Raw genomic sequence first — 20,168 nt, 5'->3', positions numbered from 1 at the left:
TGGACAGGCAGTGGCAGGCATTCAAGGAATGAATAGCTGAACTCCAAAAGTTGTTCATTCCTATTTGGCACAAGAGTAGAGAGGGACATGTGGCCAAACCATGGCTTACATAAGAACTAGGAGCAGGAGTAGGCCATCTGGCCCCTCGAGCCTGCTCCGCCATTCAATGAGATCATGGCAGATCTTTTGTGGACTCAGCTCCACTTTCTGGCCCGAACACCATAACCCTTAATCCCTTTATTCTTCAAAAAACTCTATCTTTATCTTAAAAACATTTAATGAAGGAGCCTCAACTGCTTCACTGGGCAAGGAATTTCATAGATTCACAACCCTTTGGGTGAAGACGTTCCTCCTAAACTCAGTCCTAAATCTACTTCCCCTTATTTTGAGGCTATGCCCCCTAGTTCTGCTTTCACCCGCCAGTGGAAACAACCTGCCCGCATCTATCCTATCTATTCCCTTCGTAATTTTAAATGTTTCTATAAGATCCCCCCTCATCCTTCTAAATTCCAACGAGTACAGTCCCAGTCTACTCAACCTCTCCTCATAATCCAACCCCTTCAGCTCTGGGATTAACCTAGTGAATCTCCTCTGCACACCCTCCAGTGCCAGTATGTCCTTTCTCAAGTAAGGAGACCAAAACTGAACACAATACTCCAGGTGTGGCCTCACTAACACCTTATACAATTGCATCATAACCTCCCTAGTCTTAAACTCCATCCCTCTAGCAATGAAGGACAAAATTCCATTTGCCTTCTTAATCACCCGTTGCACCTGTAAACCAACTTTCTGTGACTCATGCACTAGCACACCCAGGTCTCTCTGCACAGCGGCATGCTTTAATATTTTATCGTTTAAATAATAATCCCGTTTGCTGTTATTCCTACCAAAATGGATAACCTCACATTTGTCAACATTGTATTCCATCTGCCAGACCCTAGCCCATTCACTTAACCTATCCAAATCCCTCTGCAGACTTCCAGTATCCTCTGCACTTTTCAATTTACCACTCATCTTAGTGTCATCTGCAAACTTGGACACATTGCCCCTGGTCCCCAACTCCAAATCATCTATGGGAAATTAGACATAGTATTAGATTCAAAGAAGAGGCATACAAATTAGCAAGAAAAAGCATAGACCTGAGGATTGGGGACAGTTTAAAATTCAGCTAAGGCGGACCAAGAGATTGATTTAAGAAGGGGAAAATACAATTTGAAAGTAAGCTAGCGGAGAACATAAAAATGGACTAAAAGTTTATATATGTATCTAAAGAGAAAAGGGTTGATAAAAAGTAATGTAGGCCCCTTACAGTCAGACACAGGGGAATTCATTACAGGGAACAAAAAAAATGGCTGAGGAACTAAATTTGTACTTTGCTTCTGTCTTGACAAAGGAATACATGAATAATGTACCGCAAGTTCTGAGAAACTCAAGTTTTAGTGAGGAGCTGAAGGAAATTAGTATTAGTAAATAAAATGATTTTTGGGAAATTAATGGGATTTAAGGCGGATAAATATCCAAGGCCTGATAATCTTCATCCCAGAGTACATAAGAAAGTGGCCCTAGCAATAGTAGATCTATTGGTGGTCATTTTCTAAATGGTTTCTGGAATGGTTTCTACAGATTGGAGAGTAACTAACATAAACCCGCTATTCAAAAAGGAAGGTGGAGAGAAAACAGGGAATTCTAGACCAGTGAGCTTAACGTTGGTAGTAGGGAAGTTTCTGGAGTCAATTATCAACAATTTAATAGCACAGCATTTGGAAAACAGTGGTGTAATCGGACAAAGTCAGCATGGATTTACAAAGGGCAAATCATGCTTTACAAATCTACTAGAATTCTTTGAAGATGTAACTAGTAGTGTTGAGCAGGGTGAACCACTGGATGTGGTTTATTTAGACTTTCAGAAGGCTTTCGACAAGGTCTCACATAGCAGATTACTATGTAAAGTTAAAGTGCATGGGATTATGGGTAGGGTCTAAAGATGGATAGAAAGCTGGTTAGCAAACAGGAAGCAAAACCGTTGGAATAAATGGGTCTTTTTCTGATTGGCAGGCAGTAACTAGTGGAGTACCACAGGGATCTATCCTAGGACCCCAACTTTTCACATATTTACTGATTTGGACAAGGGAAATAAATGTAGTGTTTCCAAATTTGCAGATGATACAAAGTTGGGAGGAAGGGTGAACTGAGGAGGATGCAGAGCTTCTTCAACAGAATTTGGACAGGCTGAGTGAGGATTTTTAAAAATTAATTTGTGGGATGTGTGTGTCACTGGTTAGGCCGGCGTTTGTTGCCCATCACTAGTCGCCCTTCAGAAGGTGGTGGTGAGTTGCCTTCTTGACCTGCTGCAGTCTTTGAGTTATAGGTACACCCATTGTGCTGTGGGCATATGCATGGCAGATGAGTATGACGTGGATAATGTGAGGTTATCCACTTTGGTAGCAAAGATAGGAAGGCAGATTATTATTTGAATGGGTGTAAATTGAGAGTGGTGGATACTCAACGTGACCTTGGTGTCCTTGATCATCAGTCGCTCAAAGTAACTACGCAGATACAGCAGGCAGGAAAGAAAGAAAATGGTATGTTGGCCTTCATAGCGAGAGGCTTTGAGTATAGGAATAGGGATCTCTTATTGCAAATGTATAGGACATTGGTGAGGCCATGTGTGTAGTTTTGGTGTCCTTGTCTGAGGAAGGATGGAGGAAGTGCAGCAAAGGTTTACCAGGCTGATTACTAGGATGGTGGGACTGTCCTATGAAGAGAGACATAAATCGGTTAGGATTATATTAATTGGAATTTAGAAGAGTGAGAGGGGATCTCATAGAAACTTACAAAATCTTAACAGAAAGAATGTTCCCAATGGTGGGTGAGTCAAGACCTAGGGGTCATAGTTTGAGGATAAGGGGTAAACCTTTTAGGACTGAGGTGAGGAGAGATTTCTTTACCCCGAGAGTGGTGAATCTGTGGAATTTATTACCACAGAAAGTAGTTGAGGCCCAAACGTTGCGTAATTTCAGGAAGGAATTAGATATAGCTCTTGAGCCTAAATGGATCAAGGGATATGGGGGAGAAGGCGGGATCAGGATGTGGAACTTGATGGTCAGTCATAATGAATGGTTGAGCAGACTCGAAGGGCCGAATGGCCTCCTTCTATTTTCTATGTATGTTTCTATGTAAATACTTTCCAAATTACTTTCTGTACGGTTAGGCAGCTTTTGAAAAGATGATTAGAATTGCCTTGAGAGAAATTTTTCACTGTTGAACATGAAGTGGTAGGGTTCAACCAAAGTTGGAAGGCCTAAAGAGGTTGTGAGTTGGAGTACCCTAGGACTACTGTTTGTAGGAAATTTGAACCATGTGACGGTATTTAGTGTGATAGAAACATAAAATGCCAGTCAGCAGGTCAGACAGCATTGGTGGAGAGAAAGCGTTAATGTTTCAGGCTGTGATGACCCTTCATCAGAAAGTTTTGATGAAAGGTCATCGACCTTAAATGTTAACACTGCTCCACTCCACATATGCTGTTGAGCATTTCCAGCATTTTCGGTTCCTTTTTCAGATGTCCAGTATCTACAGGTTTTCACTTTGGTGCAGTACCACAGCTTCTTTCTATAGTTATGTTAGGAAGTACAATAATGAACACAGACATTTAAAGCACATTTATATCTGCTGCCTGTGCTGACTCAGTGCATTACCGAATATAAATTCTGCGTAATAATGAGACTGGGACAATTATGGTTCTGGGTTGTTTATTTCATCATAGCAATCTAAATCTGTATATTAGAAGCCTTGAGGAAAAGCAGAATAACATATCTCTGCAAATAGTTCTGTATAAAAAGCAAGGGGATCATTATATATTATACAAGAGGAACAGATTGTACATTACTCATTAAAATTCAAGAATTTTCATTTATATTACAGCTTTTTATCAGAACACTCTATGGTAAACTACGTATGTAGGGAAACTTACCAACAAGATTGAGATACCAAAGCAAATACACTGCGGATGCTGGAAACCTGACATAAAAACACAAATGCTGGAAATACTCTAAATCAGGCAACATATGTGGAGCGAAAGGGCAGCACGGTAGCATTGTGGATAGCACAATTGCTTCACAGCTCCAGGGTCCCAGGTTCGATTCCGGCTTGGGTCACTGTCTGTGCGGAGTCTGCACATCCTCCCCGTGTGTGCGTGGGTTTCCTCCGGGTACTCCTGTTTCCTCCCACAGTCCAAAGATGTGCAGGTTTTCATAGAATTTACTGCTTCAGCTGATGTAGAGCATGGCTCAGCTGAGAAATGTTAGAATGGCTCTGCTGCCAATTCAAGGGTTTTGTGCACCATCTTGTGAGAATCAAATTAGGATTGGTGCCTTAATTGAATTGGGTTCCAGTGAGCCTTTGTCCATTTCTTAGGAAAGTGCAAAGATCCAACTGTAAATGGACCACGTCCAAAGCGCATATCCCTAATGCCCCAAAGACCTCTAGATATCACAGGCGGCAGGTTCAGGCTTTGCATGCCTCCTTGATTAACAGTGCACGCTCGGGACGTGCTCTAATCCAAAGAATTTAGTCTGACAGTGCCCAGACTGGGGCTGATATCACCTTCTTGCACTCATTCAGATCCTTTGTGAAAGCACTGTCATACCTGGGGCGTTGTTGGGCTGGGGGAAGGGGCAGCCGTACCGTGATCTGTAAGGTAGTGTTATAGCTGCAAGGGATGATCTGCGGATGGATTGGCTGGAATGAGGAGATTCCAAGAACTTCACAATTACTCTTTAGATTGTGAGATTAAGGTCATTGTTGCTGAGTTATGTTTGCTCATGTATTTGTTCAGCATTTCCGCAGAGGCAAGCAGGAGTGGACAGTGGATGGAGAGGTGATGCTGCCTTTTTTCTGGCTATCAGGAAACTGAGGAAAAGAAGCCGGGCCCGTCACGGTCAGGCTGGGCAAAGAGAAGAGCCTCACCATGAACAACATGGTCCAGTGCCAGCTGAGCCCCTCAAGATCCTGAAGCTGAGGCTCACAGACCCATTCCATGACCAAGGGTGTAAAAAGGATGCTGCTAGTAGCTGCATATGAGCGAGAGACAGTGCCATAGGTACCTTGACATGACAAGGCATGTAGGGGCTCACATCAGCCACATTCCTTGGGACGATCTGACTCCGCAGGGACTGGGAGGCCATCCATTGCCAATGGCTGTAATGGTGACAGTCGCACTGAAGATTTTTGTCAGTAGCTTATTCCAGGGCTCTACTGCGTACCTCTGCCGAATATCTCTAGCATCTGCTCATGAATGCACCCGAAAAGTGACCGACTCCTTTCTCATAACGGCACACAATTAGGAGAAGTTCTCCCTGGATGAAACCAGCCGGCCTGTCAGAGCAGTGGGATTTCCAGTGATCTCTGGATTCCCACAGTACAGGGTGCCTCAGGCTGCACACATGCGCCTATAAGAGCTCCTTGGCAACATCCACGACGATTCATCAACAGAAACGGATTACTCTCGATGTGTCGCTGATCTGTAACCACCCAATGCAGATTATGCGGGCCTGTGCAACATAGCTTGGGAGCCTCCAAGACTCTTCCATCTTGAGTCACCCACAGGTACCACATCAAGGGCTGCATCCTTGGAGACAAAGATTACCTGCAAAAGATATACATGGCTAATGATGCCTGTTCCATGGCCACAAAGGGCTTCAGAGGCGAGATACAAGGCTGCTCATTCTGCAACACGCTCCTTGGTCAAGCAGACAATTGGCATGCTGAACCTGCAGTTCAGATGTTTAGACCAGTAAGGTGCTGCACTCTAGTACTCTCTTTCCCCCACCCCCACACTCAGCAGTTCTCCTGCATCATCATGGTTTGCTGTGTTCTATACAACCTGACTCTAAGGAGGGACTTGACACAATGAGAGATGGAGGAGCTGCATGTGTCCTCATCCTGCATGTGAAGAGAATGGTGAGAGGGGTGAGCGCGATGAGGACATGGCAGTTGAGGCTCCATAGGCTGTAAGCACGGGCCAGACATGCCCATGTGATTTAAAAAAATGTTTATTCTTGGGACATGGGCGTCAATGGCTAGACCAGCATTTATTGCCGACAGTGCAAGGAGGGAAGGAGTTCGAAGATTTAGACCCAGCGATAGTGAAGGAACAGCGATATAAACAGTCGTTGGGCCAACGGCAATTAGCAATGGGCCATCACAATCCTGACCATTGCCCTGTAGATGATGGGCAGGTTTTAGTGAGTCAGGAGGTGACTTACTCACTGAAAATATTTCGCCTCTGACCTGCTTTTGCAATTGAATGGCGAGTCCAAGTCAGTTTTTGCACAATGGTAACCCTCAGGAGATTGGTGGGGGATTTAGCAATGGTAATACCATTGAATGTCATGGATTGATGATTAAAATCTCTCTTGTAGTAGATGATCATTGCCTGGCATTTGTGTGGCGTGAATGTCATTTGCCACTTGTCAGCCCAAACCTGGGTATATTCCAGTCCTTGTGCATTTGTCATAGATGCCTCAGTGTCTGAGAAGTCTGGAATAGTGCCGAACATTGTCCAATCATCCGTGAACATCCCCACTTCTGACCTTCTGATGGAAGGGAGGCCATTGATGAAGCAGCTGAAGGTGGTTGGGACTAGGACACAACCTGAGGAACTCCTGCAGTGATGTCCTAGAACTGAGATAATTGATCTCCATCCATCACCGCCATCTTCTGTTGTGCGCAGAGTTGTCACCTGATTCCCATTGACTCCAGTTTTGCTCTGGCTCCTTAATGCCATACAGCGGTAGTTGGTTGGGTTGGATTTCAGATGCTCTTGTGTGCAGGATATATCTTGGCAAATTTCCACATTGCCGGATCGATGCCAGCATCGTGGTTTTACCAGAACAACTTGGCTAAGGGAACAGCTGGTTCTGAAGCACAAGTCTTCAGTACTATAGCCGGAATATTGTCAGGGCACATGGCCTTTGCAATATCCAGTGCCTTCAGCCATTTCTTTATATCACGTGTAGTGAATTGAATTGGCTGAAGACTGGCATTGGTGATCCCGGGGAGCTCCGGAGGAGACCGAGTGGATCATCCACTCAGCACTTCTGGCTGAAGAATGTTCCAAATGCTTCAACCCATACCTTTTACACTGATCTGCTGAGCTCCCCATCTTTGAAGGTGGAGGTATTTGTGGAGCAGCCGCCTCCTTTTAGTTTTTTAATTGTTCACTCCCATTCATGACTGGATGCAACAGGACTGCAAAGCTTAGAAATTATCCGTTGGTTGCGAGAACATTTAGCTCTGTCTATTGCATTTTGCTTTCACTGTTTGGCACACAAGTAGTCCTGTCTTGTAGCTTCATCAAGCTGACACCCATTTTGCTCCTGTCTTGCTCTTCATTGAACTAAGGCTTGTCCACTGGTTTGATAATGTTAAAGTGGGGGATATGCCAGGCTATGCAGTTACGTATTGTGGTATACAATTCATAGAATCATAGAATTTACAGTGCGGAAGGAGGCCCTTTGGCCCATCGAGTCTGCACCGGCTCCTGGCAAGAGCACCCTACCTCCACCCTATCCCCATTACCCAGTAACCCCACCCAACACTTAGGGCAATTCTGGACACTAAGGACAATTTAGCATGGCCAATCCACCTAACCCGCACATCTTTGGACTGTGGGAGGAAACCAGAGCTACCGGAGGAAACACACACGCACATGGGGAGAACGTGCAGACTTCGCACGACAGTGACCCAAGCCAGGAATCAAACCTGGGACCCTGGAGCTGTGAAGCAATTGTGCTAACCACAATGCTACCGTGCTGCTGATCGATGCCCAGTTTTGAGATGCTGGATCTGTTTGAAATCTATTCCATTCAGCAAGGTGGTAGTGCTACACAACATAAAAGAGGGTGTCATCAATGTGACGTCGGGACTTGATCACCACAATGGCTGTGCCGTGGTCACTCCTACTTATACTGTCTTGGATATAGATGGATTGGTGAGGATGAGGTCAAGTATGTTTTTCCCTCCTGTTGGTTCCTTCACCACCTGCCGCAGTCTAGCAGCTATGCACATTAGGACTTGGCCAGCTTGGTTAGTCGTGGTGTTACCAAGCCAACTGGATCTGGAATTCACTGTTTGAGAGTGTGGTGAAGAGAGGTTCAATTGAAGCATTCAAGAGGGAATTGGGTTGTCATCTGAAAAGGAAGAATGTGCAGGGCTACAGGGTGCAGTGGCATTAGGTAAATCACTTCAATTGAGAGCTGGCACAAACTTGACATGGTGAATGGCCTCCTTCTGTGCTGTAACAATTCTGTGAACAGAAGCATTATTCAGAAATCACTATCAACCAGTATCATGTGTAACTTCCTTCAGAAGAGCCACAGCAGAATTCTTTGAGGAAAGTGTTAATATATTTCAACATTTAAGTCTGTGTTCTTTGTATTTCTGGATGCAAGTTTGAATTTCTTATATAGAGACCCCCGTCTAATTCAGAGAATGCACCAGAATCCACAGAAACCATATAGGCAGTGTCAACTTGGTTACACCTTTCTGCTATATTCATTGGGATAGATGTTTTGTTACATGGATCATCTTGAGAGTAATAAGACGGAGAGGAATTTGGTCTTGCAATTCCGTTGTCCCTAAAACATCTTGGAAAATTGCAGTTCACCATAAAGTCGCAACTAAAACAATTCCTCAAATAGGAAATAACATTGGCTAGTGGTCATAATGATTCAGCCACTGTATTTAGCTCAATATAAACAACCATGATGTTTATGCTCAGGATAGAAGAAAATGTAAACCATAGTTCAATTGTGCCACTTTTTTAACTAAAGTGGTCTGACTTGTGATTGTGAGTGATAATCAACTACATTTCTCAGTAACAACTTTAATCAATTTAACAATATTAGCTTATTTTACTCTGTGGTGACTCATTAAAAACGGGTGCAAATGATGATTTCACTGTTGCTCTTTTTTTTTTGCCCATTTAGGTTTGGGTGGGGTCAGTTACAGAGATAACGAAAAACGATCTGAATGCAGAAGATAAAGACTCTTCGCCAGGAGAACTAGTCTACTCTGTCACTCCTCCTAGCAATGGTCACCTTGCTCTTAAGTCTTCTCCAAATAAGCACATCCTCAACTTCACCCAACATCATATAAATAATGGTCAACTTGTGTTTGTTCATAATGGTAAGTCATCCTGTTGGTTCAGCTTTCAAGTTTGTTTTCGAGATGTTAAATTCTGTTAATGGGAAACATCGTTCGAGTGCTAAATGAGGAGATTCTTGACAATACCTATTTGGGTATTGGAGACCGATTCGTATTATATAGTTAACACAGCTATTGAATATGATCACGGTTTGTCTAAACTTTGCAGAGGCCATAAGGACTGTGCCTGCATCCCTATATTCCTATGAATTATCAGCATTGATGTAGAAGCTACCACTCAGAAATATGCAGGGATGACTTGAGGAATTAAATAAATGGTTTGAAATTCAGTATAACAGATGTAATACTTCCATTTCCAGGACATTTAAAAAAATGATAACTAATTGTATCCAAAATTAGGAATTGATGGCAAAGGGCCTGAAGTTCCACTGAGGGGCAAACCGAGTCGGATTGCCACTTCACTCTTGAGTTAGCTACCTGGAAATCTAGCTGCTCCTTTCTCGCCCGATCTTCCGAGTCAGGTTGTGCAAGAACTGGGCAGTGCAGCACGTTCCTGAGGACTTCAGTCAAGGACTAGAGAGTCGGACGTGTGGTGATATACATCACTGTAGATACACAAGGGGTTAATGTAAATACACGTAGACTAGCTAGACACTAGAGGGAGCACCAGAGACATGACATTCACACACTCAACCAATAGGTCAGTAAGATAGGACATGACCAAGAGGCATTCACGATACACAGAGGTGACACCACCACAGGAGGGCATTACACCAACCCATATATAAAGGACACAACACACATGATCTTCCTCTTTCCAGTGGAGACACTCAGTGAGTATAGACACAGGGTTGATTCAATATCACACCTACCACGTGGATTGTAGCAGACTGGTTTGTCAGTCTGAGTAGCTATAGAACATCAACAGTAGAGGCGAACCTAAGTAAGAGAATTGTAAATAGTTTAATAAACGTGCTGAAGTTATCTCCACGTCTGAACCTTCCTTTGTCAGAGTGCACATCAAGGAAGCAGCTTATGCTACGTCAAGAGCATTACAAGGCAGGACGTAAGTAAGCCGTGCCCCACTTTCTACGATACTGGCTGACATAGGTAAAGAACAAAGAAAAGTACAGCACAGGAATAAGTCCTTTGGCCCTCCAAACCTGTGCCGATCATTATGCCCTAAGTTTTTTTAAAAACCTGCCTTTACTCGGTCCGTATCCCTCTATTTCCTCCTTATTCATGTACCCATCCAGATGCTTCTTAAATGTTGCTAATGTGCCTGCTTCCACCACACCCTCTGGCAGCACATTCCAGACACCTACCACTCTCTGCATGAAAAACGTACCCCACACATCTCCCTTAAACTTTTCCTCTCTCACCTTCAATCTGTGCCCCCTTGTACTTGACACTTCCACCCTTGGAAAAATCCTTTGACTATTCACCCTGTCTATGCCTCTCATAATTTTGTAGACCTCTATCAGGTCTCCCCTCAGCCTCCGCCTTTCCAGTGAAAACAATCCTAGTTTATTCAACCTCTCCTCATAGCCAACACCCTCGAGACCAGGCAACATCCTGGTGAACCTTCTTTTCACACTCTAGAATGTTTCCATGTCCTTCTGATAATATGCTCACCAGAACTGCACGCAATACTCCAGATGCAGCCTAACCAATGTTTTGTATAGCTGCAACATACTTTCCCGACTCCTGCACTCAATGCCCCAGCTGATGAAGGCTCCATATGCCTTCTTAATCACCATGGCCACCTGTGTTGCCACTTTTAGGGAACTGTGAACCTGCACGCCTAGACCACTTTGTATGTTAATGTACTTAAAGGTTCTGCCATTTACTGTATAATTCATACCTAGATTTGATCTTCCAAAATGCATTAACTTGCATTTGACCGGATTAAACTCCATCTGCCATTTTTGTACCCAAGTCTCCAATCTATCTATATCCTGCTGTATGCTCTGAAAATCCTCGGCACTATCAACAACTCCAGCAATCTTTATGTCACCCGCAAACTTAGTAATCAGACCACCCACATTTTCCTCCAGATCATTTATGTATACTACAAACAACATCAAGCTGGTTTAGCACAGGGCTAAATCGCTGCCTTTGAAAGCAGACCAAGGCAGGTCAGCAGCACAGTTCAATTCCCGTACCAGCCTACCCGAACAGGCGCCGGAATGTGGCGACTAGGGGCTTTTCACAGTAACTTCATTTGAAGCCTACTTGTGCCAATAAGCAATTTTCATTTTGGGACAGCACGGTAGCATTGTGGATAGCCCAATTGCTTCACAGCTCCAGGGTCCCAGGTTCGATTCCCGGCTTGGGTCACTGTCTGTACATCCTCCCCGTGTCTGCGTGGGTTTCCTCCGGGTGCTCCGGTTTCCTCCCACAGTCCAAAGATGTGCAGGTTAGGTGGATTGGCCATGATAAATTGCCCTTAGAGTCCAAAATTGCCCTTAGTGTTGTGTGGGGTTACTGGGTTATGGGGATAGGGTGGAGGTGTGGACCTTGGATAGGGTGCTCTTTCTAAGAGGCGGTGCAGACTCGATGGGCGAATGGCCTCCTTATGCACTGTAAATTCTATCTTGATAACAGAGATCCCAGCACTGATCCCTGTGGAACACCACTAGCGACAGATTTCCAGTCTGATAAACTCCCTTCCACTGCTACTCTCTCTTCTATAACCAAGCAAATTCTGTATCCATCTAGCCAGCCCATCCCGAATACCATGTGATTTTAGTTTCTGTACCAGTCTGCCATGTGGAACCTTGTCAAACGCCTTACTAAAGTCTATATAAACTACATCCACAGCCTTTCCCTCATCAATTTTCTTTGTCTCCTCTTCAAAAAACTCAAGTGAGCCACGACCCCATACAAAGCCAAACTGCCTGTCGCTAACTAGTCCATTTTCCTCCAAATGTGCATATATCCTGCCCCTCTGTATCTTTTCCAAAAGCTACCCATCTCTGATGTCAGGCTCACTGGCCTTTAATTTGGTGGATTATCCCTGCTTCCTTTCTTAAACAAGAGAATAACTTTGGCTATTCTCCAGTCCTCTGGAATCTCGCCAGTGGTCAAACAGGATGTGAAGATATCTGTTAAGGCCCCAGCTATCTCGCCCCTTGCCTCCTGCAGTAACCTGGGCTAACCCCCATCCGATTCCGGGGACTTGTCTACCTTAATGCAATTTAGGATACTCAACACTTCCTCCTTTGATATATTAAGGTTCTCAAGAGTGTTCACACACTTATCACCTATTCCTGACCTCAATATCCCCTATTCCTGACCTCAGTATCCATCATGTCCTTTGCCCTGGTGGATACCGATATAAAGTACTCATTAAGGATTTCATCCGCTTCCTGTGGTTCCACGCGCAACTTCCCTCCATTGTCCTAGAGTGGGCCTACTCTTTCTCTTGCTACCCTCTTGCTCCTAATATATGCAGAACAATAATAATCTTTACTAGTGTCACAAGTAGGCTTACATGAACACCACAATGAAGTTACTGTGAAAATCTCCTAGTCGCCACACTCCGTGCTTGTTCGGGTACACTGAGGGAGAATACAGAATGTCCAATTCACCTAACAAGCTCTCCATGACCATGTTTGCTAATGTTTGGCCCCTTTTAGCCCTTCCATTTCCACATTTACATTCCTTCCAACTATCACTGTACTCCTCAAGATCTTTGTCAGTTTTTAGATGCCAAGACCTATCGTATGCTTCCTTTTTCCTTTTGACTAAGCTGACAATTTCCCTTTTCATCCATGGTTCCTGAATACTGCCATTTCTATCCTTCATTTTTCTGGGGACATGTTTGTCCTGCACTTTAATCAACTGGCCTTTAAAAGTCTCCCACATGTCAAATGTGAATTTGCCCTCAAATAGCCGCTCCCAATCCACATTCCCCAGTTCCTGTCTAATCTGGATGTATTGGGGCCTCGCCCAATTCAGCACCCTCACCCATGGGCCACTCTTGTCCTCATCATGACTACCCGAAATCTTACGGAATTATGGTTGCTAAGCCCAAAATGCTCCCCCATTGAAACAGCAATCACCTGGCCTGGCTCATTCTCCAATACCAAGTCTGGCATGACCCACTCCCTGGTTGGATTGTCATACTGTAACGAAGAGTCCTCCTGGACACATCTAACAAATTGCTCTCCATCAGAGCACCTGGCTGCAAGGTATTCCCAGTCAGTATGGGGGAAGTTAAAGTCACTCATCACAACTACCCTGCTTTTTTTCGCACCTATTCATTATCTGATGACACAACTGATTCTCTGTCTCCTGTGGGCTGTTGGGAGACTCTAGGACACTCCCAAAATTGTGATTTCACCCTCTTTACTCCTGAGCCCTACGCATAATGCATGACTACAAGATCCCTCCAATGAGTCCTCCCTCAACACAGCTGTGATCTGCTCCCTAATGAGCAATGCAACTCCCCCACATCTTTTTTGTTTAACCTTCTGCCCCGTCTAAAACAACGGTGGCAGCCCAGTGGTTAGCACTGCTGCCTCACAGCTCCAGGGTCCCAGGTTCAATTCTGGCCTTGGGTTACTGTCTGAGTAGAGTTTGTACTTTCTCCCCCTATCTGCGTGGATTTCCCCCGGGTGCTCCGGTTACTCCCCACTGTGCAAAGGAGGGCAGGTTAGGTGGATTGGCCACGCTAAATTGCCGTTAGTGTCCAAAACTGTCCAAAACAGGGTCTGTTTAGCACAAGGCTATATCGCTGGCTTTGAAAGCAGGCCAGCAGCACGGTTCGATTCCCGTAACAGCCTCCCCGAACAGGCGCCGGAATGTGGCGACTAGGGGACAGTAACTTCATTTGAAGCCTACTCGTGACATTAAGCGATTTTCATTTCATTTCATTTCAAAAGGTTAGGTTGGGTTACGGGAATGGGTGGAGGTGTAGGCTGAAGTAGAGTGCTCGTTCCAAGGGCCGGTGCTGACTCGATGGGCTGAATGGCCTCCTTCTACACCGTGAATTCTATGAAACTCACTGTTTTAGGGTGGCACGGTAGCACAGTGGGTAGCTGTATTGCTTCACAGCTCCAGGGTCCCACGTTCGATTCCCGGCTTGGGTCACTGTCTGTGTGGAATCCGCAAGTTCTCCCTGTGTCTGTGTGGGTTTCCTCCGGGTGCTCCAGTTTCCTCCCACATGTCCCAAAAGATGTGCTGTTAGGTAATTTGAACATTCTGAATTATCCTTCTCTGTACCGGAACAGGTGGCTGAATGGGGCGACGAGGGGCTTTTCACAGTAATTTAATTGCAGTGTTAATGTAAGCCTCCTTGTGACAATAAAGGTTATTATTATTATGTAAGCTTATTTGTGACAATAATAAAGATTATTAATATTATTTATGGCGCTTGGAAGCTGGGACGTTCTGAGTCACTGCGTGACTGAAAACAGCATGCTAGAGTTGCACAATGTTTGTGCTCCTTGCTGTCTAGAGTATTGACACAACCAACATTGTATTTTGTAATCTATAATTTGCTAATGGGTTAAACCCTCCATCCATCTTAGTGTAAAGCACACTGATGGCATTTTAATCTGTGCTGATGAAGCAAATAAGCTAAAGAGCAGACTAATTTTAGCATGCATAACTTTAAGTTAAAACACAGGAACAGAATAGAAAAGCTTGGTTCGTAAGGGTGGATATTTCATATGTAATAATTATTACTTCATTTTTTTTTACCTTTCGTATCTGAGAATTATCAGCAATGAAGGAGGTTACTCAATTCATTGTGCTTGTGTAGGTGCTATTCCACACCAGAAATGTTGGCTGGTTTCAAATGATAATGAGTGTGATAAGCTGCACAATTGAGTAGATTTTACAATACTGGGTGGGGATCGAATGGTTTAATAGGCCAATTAAATGTTTTTTTGCCATTGCACGTTTTGTGTTCTTGTAATAGACCCTGAGGTGACAGAATAGTAGAATGCCATAGAAAGAAGGGCAAACCAGTGAAAGATGACACCTCATGACAGACTGGGTAGAGAGTTATCACTTTGGGCACTCAAAATTGCTTTAATTTTCTAAATTGCATTTTCTGTCAGGTATCTGCTCAAACAAATTTGCATATCACTGAATGTAAATCTTTCCATGAGCCGGCACAATTGGACTGCAGTTTAGAATGTTCTTCTTGAAAATAAGTAGTCTGCATTAAGACAGGTGACCTGTTTTTCCATCATTCCAGTTGTCTTCCTAGTTATTTGCTGTATCTGCATGCTGACTTTTTGTGATACATGTACATAGACACGTAGATCACGCTCTACTGCAACATTCTGCTGTTTCTCTCCATTTAAATAATTTTCTGCTTGTCTATTCTTCCTGCTAAAGTGGATGAATCTGACCAGATTACTGGATCAGTGCTGCATGACTGATTTCACAATCTTCTATTATTACAGTTCAGTTTGAGTGACCGCTCCAAGTAGTTACACACACTCAAGTGGGATTATGAATTCTAATGCTTGTTTTTTTGATAAGGGATTAAAGGAAATTAAATGTAATGATAATTATTGGGTTTTCATGGGTGGGTTTATTTTAAAAGTGAATTAATAGACATTTAGCTTTATTTGATCTCAGCACAGGTCCTGAAGCCTGTCCATGGTGGATACTGGGTAAATTGGCATGGTAGGTGTAAGGACAAAGGATGGTCATTGGGGGCAGAGGTTGGCTTCAGTTGGCACTAAATTGGCATCGAGACTATAAAGAGCAATGTGCTAAGGGAGAGTGGCATAGATTGTCAGGATGGTTATAAGTGGCCATGGGGAAGTGGAATAGGGGAACATAGATTAGCATGGAGGATATGAGGAGTCCTGAGGGGTGGAGGGCATGAGTTGGCTCAGTTGGCACAGATGGAGAGTGTGGGGTGGGGGTGGTTTGCTGTTTTCATAGAATGATAGAATTTACAGTGCAGAAGGAGGCAATTTGGTCCATCAAGTCTGCACCGACCCTTACAAAGAGCACCCTACTCAAGCGACTCCTCTACCCTATCCCAGTAACCCAGTAACCCCACTTAACCTTTTTGGACACTAAGGGCAATTTAGCATGGCCAATCCACCTAACCTGCACATCTTTGGACAGTGGGAGGAAACCGGAGCACACGGAGGAAACCCACGCAGACACGGGGAGAACGTGCAGACTCCGCACAGACAGTGACCCAAGCCGGGAATAGAACCTGGGACCCTGGAGCTGTGAAGCAACTGTGCTAACAACTATGCTATCGTGCTGCCCCAGATTAATTCGTCCACTATTGGACCAATTGGATATTAATTGGTCCACTTTACGAGTCCCTACGGGGTTCATGCCGAAAATGATGATCCCACCGGCTGATTCAGCGGAGCTGCAGTCACCACCCTCCCGCTAACGAGGGAGGACAGCACTAACATCCAGAGGCAGCAGCAGTGAAAGAACACATGGATTTTAGCAGCTTCATATCAGCAGTTTTGCACCATGGGGACACGCACTTCCACAACATTGGAGCTCTGGCTTCAGATTGAATCTGCATCTTCAATGCCAGCAGCACCACGAGGGCAACTTCGACGGGGTCCAAGATATCATCCATCCCCTGTATTATCTGGAAGGAAAAATTAGCGAGGGTAAGATACTGACAACCAGCGGTGTCTTCCACCCTGGGTCCCTCCATTCACCTATTGCTCCCCCTTCCACATTCCCAGCCGCAGCAGAGGCCGCTGTCACTGGACCCCAGATCCTGTACACCAGACACTCTCAGGTAACATTACCTGGACCAGATGCTAGTTCCCTCCCCAGTGCACACACCCACCCTCTGGTGACAGAAATATCCTCGGCGTTTGGGCGCAGCCTCTGGGTGTTCAGATGTTGGCTGCTGCATCCATGGTGTTGCTTCCTGCAGTGTTCAGGCACAGTGTCCATGCACCACAGTCTGATTGGAAAGCTAGACAACAATCCCCTGTTGCTACATGACGCGCTTGCCCACGGGAATCCACTTGGGATGTGGGAAGTGCAGACTTACCTATGATTACCAATTCCCTCTTACCAATAGCCTTCTGCCAGGTGGCCAGAGGCCTCCACGGTCAGTGGGAGTATGGGTGCTTGGTGGGCCAGGCAGGCATGGGCTGGGGTTGCTCCCGAAGTGGGCACACATGATCCAGGGGGTTGCATGGCAGACCCACGGGCAGAGACACCTACCCCCCGACTGAGGTCGCCCCCCCCCCACGGGAGCAGCAATCCCAGTGCCCCCAGGCTCATTGCCCGGGAATGAAAATGGCAACACACCTCCTGGGATACCCACAGCAGCCATTCCACCAACTTCCACATTTTTAAAAGTGTGTACTAATCGGCACCCGCGTGACCACTCGTTCAGGAGGCCGTTAGATAGGGGGTCATTCCCAGTAATTGGATGGAGATTAGCTTTAATTGGTGTTTATTGGTTTCTCACCATGCCACAGTGGGATCCTGATTTTGCCATCGGGAGTGGGCCGGTTAGATTGCAAACCGTTTGGCACCCGATGCTGTTCTTGATCTTGCCCTCTCCTGCAATCTAACGTCTGTGTCAAGCTCTCGCTCAAGTGCGACACGGTCGTAAAATTGCGCCTCTTACTTTTAAGTATTGACCCTTTTGACCTTAGTTCTAGATTCACTGACCAGAAGAAACATCCTCTCTACCTCTACCCTGTCAATACACCTCATTATCTTAATGGTTTCGATCAAGTGCCTCGTACTCTTCTAAACTCTAGCTGGTACAAACGAACATCTCCAACCTTTCCTCATAAGGTAACTTGTCCATTCCTGGTATTAGTCCAGTAAATCCTCTCTGAATTGCTTCTAATACGTTTACATCTTTCCAAATATGAGGAGACCATTACTGTCTAAAATGTTCCAGATGTGGTCTCACCAATGTCCTCCACAGCTGAAGCATAACCTCCCTATTTTTGTAATCAATTCCCCTTACAATAAACAATAACATTCTTTATCTTCCCTAATTGCTTGCTGCACCTATATTGCCAGCCTTTTGTGGTTCATGCACTAGGTCACCCAGATCTATTGGCATCTCAGAGCTCTGCAATCTCTCACCATGTGGATAATAAGCTTTTTTTATTCTTGCTATCAAAATGGACAATTTCCCTGTTGCCCACATTATACTCCATTTGCCAGATTTCTCCCCACTCATGGGGTAGCAGCACGGTAGCTCATTGATTAGCATGGTTGCTTCACAGCTCCAGGGTCCCATGTTCGATTCCCGGCTTGGGTCACTGTCTGTGTGGAGTCTGCACGTTCTCCCCGTGTCTGCGTGGGTTTCATCCGTGTGCTCCGGTTTCCTCCCACGATCCAAAGATGTGCAGGTTATGTGGATTGGCCACGCTAAATTGCCCTTAGGCTAGGTGGGGATGATGGGTTATGGGATAGGGTGGAGTGTGAGCTTAAATAGGGTGCTCTTTCCAAGAGCCGGTGCAGACTCGATGGGCCAAATGGCCTCCTTCTGCACTGTAAATTCTATGAAAATTCATTTAACCTATTTGTGTCCTTTTGTAGCCTCCTTCCATCCTCTTCACAACTTCCTACCTATCCTTGTGCCATCAGCAAATTTAGCACCATACCTCAGAACCTTCATCTATTTATTCCTTTTTTTCTAGTTGGCAGGATGTGACGAGAGGCGTGCCACAGGGATCAGTGCTGGGGCCTCAATCATTTACGCCAACTCTGTTTCCTGTTAACATGCTTATCTTCAATCCATGCAAATTTGTTACTCCTGACACCAAGAGCTTCTTTAGGCAATAACCTCACCTTATCAAGTGCATTCTGGAAATCTAAGTACAGAACATCCACCGGTTCCCTTTGATCCACAGCACGTGACTCCTTCAAAAACCTTCAATAAATTGGTTAAACATGATTTCCCTTTCACAAAACCACGTTGACCCTGCCTGATTGCTTTGAATTTTTCTAAGTGCCTGCTATAACCCTTTAATAATGGTTTCTAACATTTTTCCTATGACAGATGATGGAGTAACTGGCCTGTAGTTTCCTGCTTTCTGTCTCCTTCCCTTTTTGAATAGAGGAGTTACATTTGCAATCTTCCAATTTAATGGACCCCCCCCCCCCCCACCCGAATCTAACAAATTTTGCAAAATTAAAAGCAATGCACCAACTTTCTCAATAGTCACTTCTTTCAAGACCTATGGATGAAATCCTTATGGACTAGGGAATTTGTCAGCTCCCAGACCCAACAATTGTTCAATTTGTTCTCTGGTGATTGCAATTTTCCTGAGATACTTCCTCGCTTCCATTAACTAATTTATAGCTATTTCTGGGATGTTACTGTTGTCGTCTGTAGTGAAGACTGATACAAAGTACGTATTTAATTTATCGCCATAGCCCAACTTTCCATTATCAATTCATGAGACACTCTTTCTGTAGGACCAATGCTCGCTTTGTTAACTCTTATTTAAATATCTATAGAAACTGATACTTTCTACCTTTTATATTACTAGCTAGCTTTCCCTCATACTCTAGTTTTTCATTCCTTATCAATCCTTTTGTCATTATTTGATGTTCCGAGGTCATAGAATCATAGAATTCCTACAGTGCAGAAGGAGGTTATTCAGCCCATTGAGTCCGCACCGGCCCTTAAAGAGCACCATAGTTAAGCCCATACCTCCACCCTATTCCCATAACCCCACCTAATATTTGGACAGTAAGGGGCAATTTAGCATAGCCAATCCACCTAACCTGCACATCTTTGGACTGAGGGAGGAAACCAGAGCACCCAGAGGAAAAACGGGGAGAATGCACAAACTCCACACAAACAGTCACTCGAGGCTGGAATTGAACCCTTGTCCCTGGAGCTATGAGGCAGCCGTGCTAACCACTGTGCCAGTCTGTCCCCCCCCCCCCCCCCCCCCTTTCCAAGCTTCTGACTTGCCAATTGGCTTTGTGCAAATATATGCTTTTTTTTAAAGTTTAAAACTGTCTTTAACTATTTTGGTTAACTACGGATGGTGGGC

The 20,168-nt window shown here is 44.7% G+C and overlaps 1 protein-coding gene across 1 annotated transcript in view; it reads left to right on the top strand.

Moving 5' to 3' along the window:
• Positions 1–20,168, top strand: part of LOC119962800 (chondroitin sulfate proteoglycan 4-like) — a 147,776-nt gene that overhangs the window by 43,142 nt on the left and 84,466 nt on the right. Inside the window, exon 6 of the mRNA XM_038790894.1 lies at positions 8,991–9,189. Coding sequence (XP_038646822.1) covers positions 8,991–9,189 — 199 coding nt within the window. The remainder of the gene's footprint in view (positions 1–8,990; positions 9,190–20,168) is intronic.

This window comes from Scyliorhinus canicula, chromosome 3 (genome assembly GCF_902713615.1).
Source record: "Scyliorhinus canicula chromosome 3, sScyCan1.1, whole genome shotgun sequence".
In the NCBI taxonomy this organism is placed as follows: Eukaryota; Metazoa; Chordata; class Chondrichthyes; order Carcharhiniformes; family Scyliorhinidae; genus Scyliorhinus; species Scyliorhinus canicula.
This window is presented reverse-complemented; position numbering and strand designations above follow the sequence as displayed.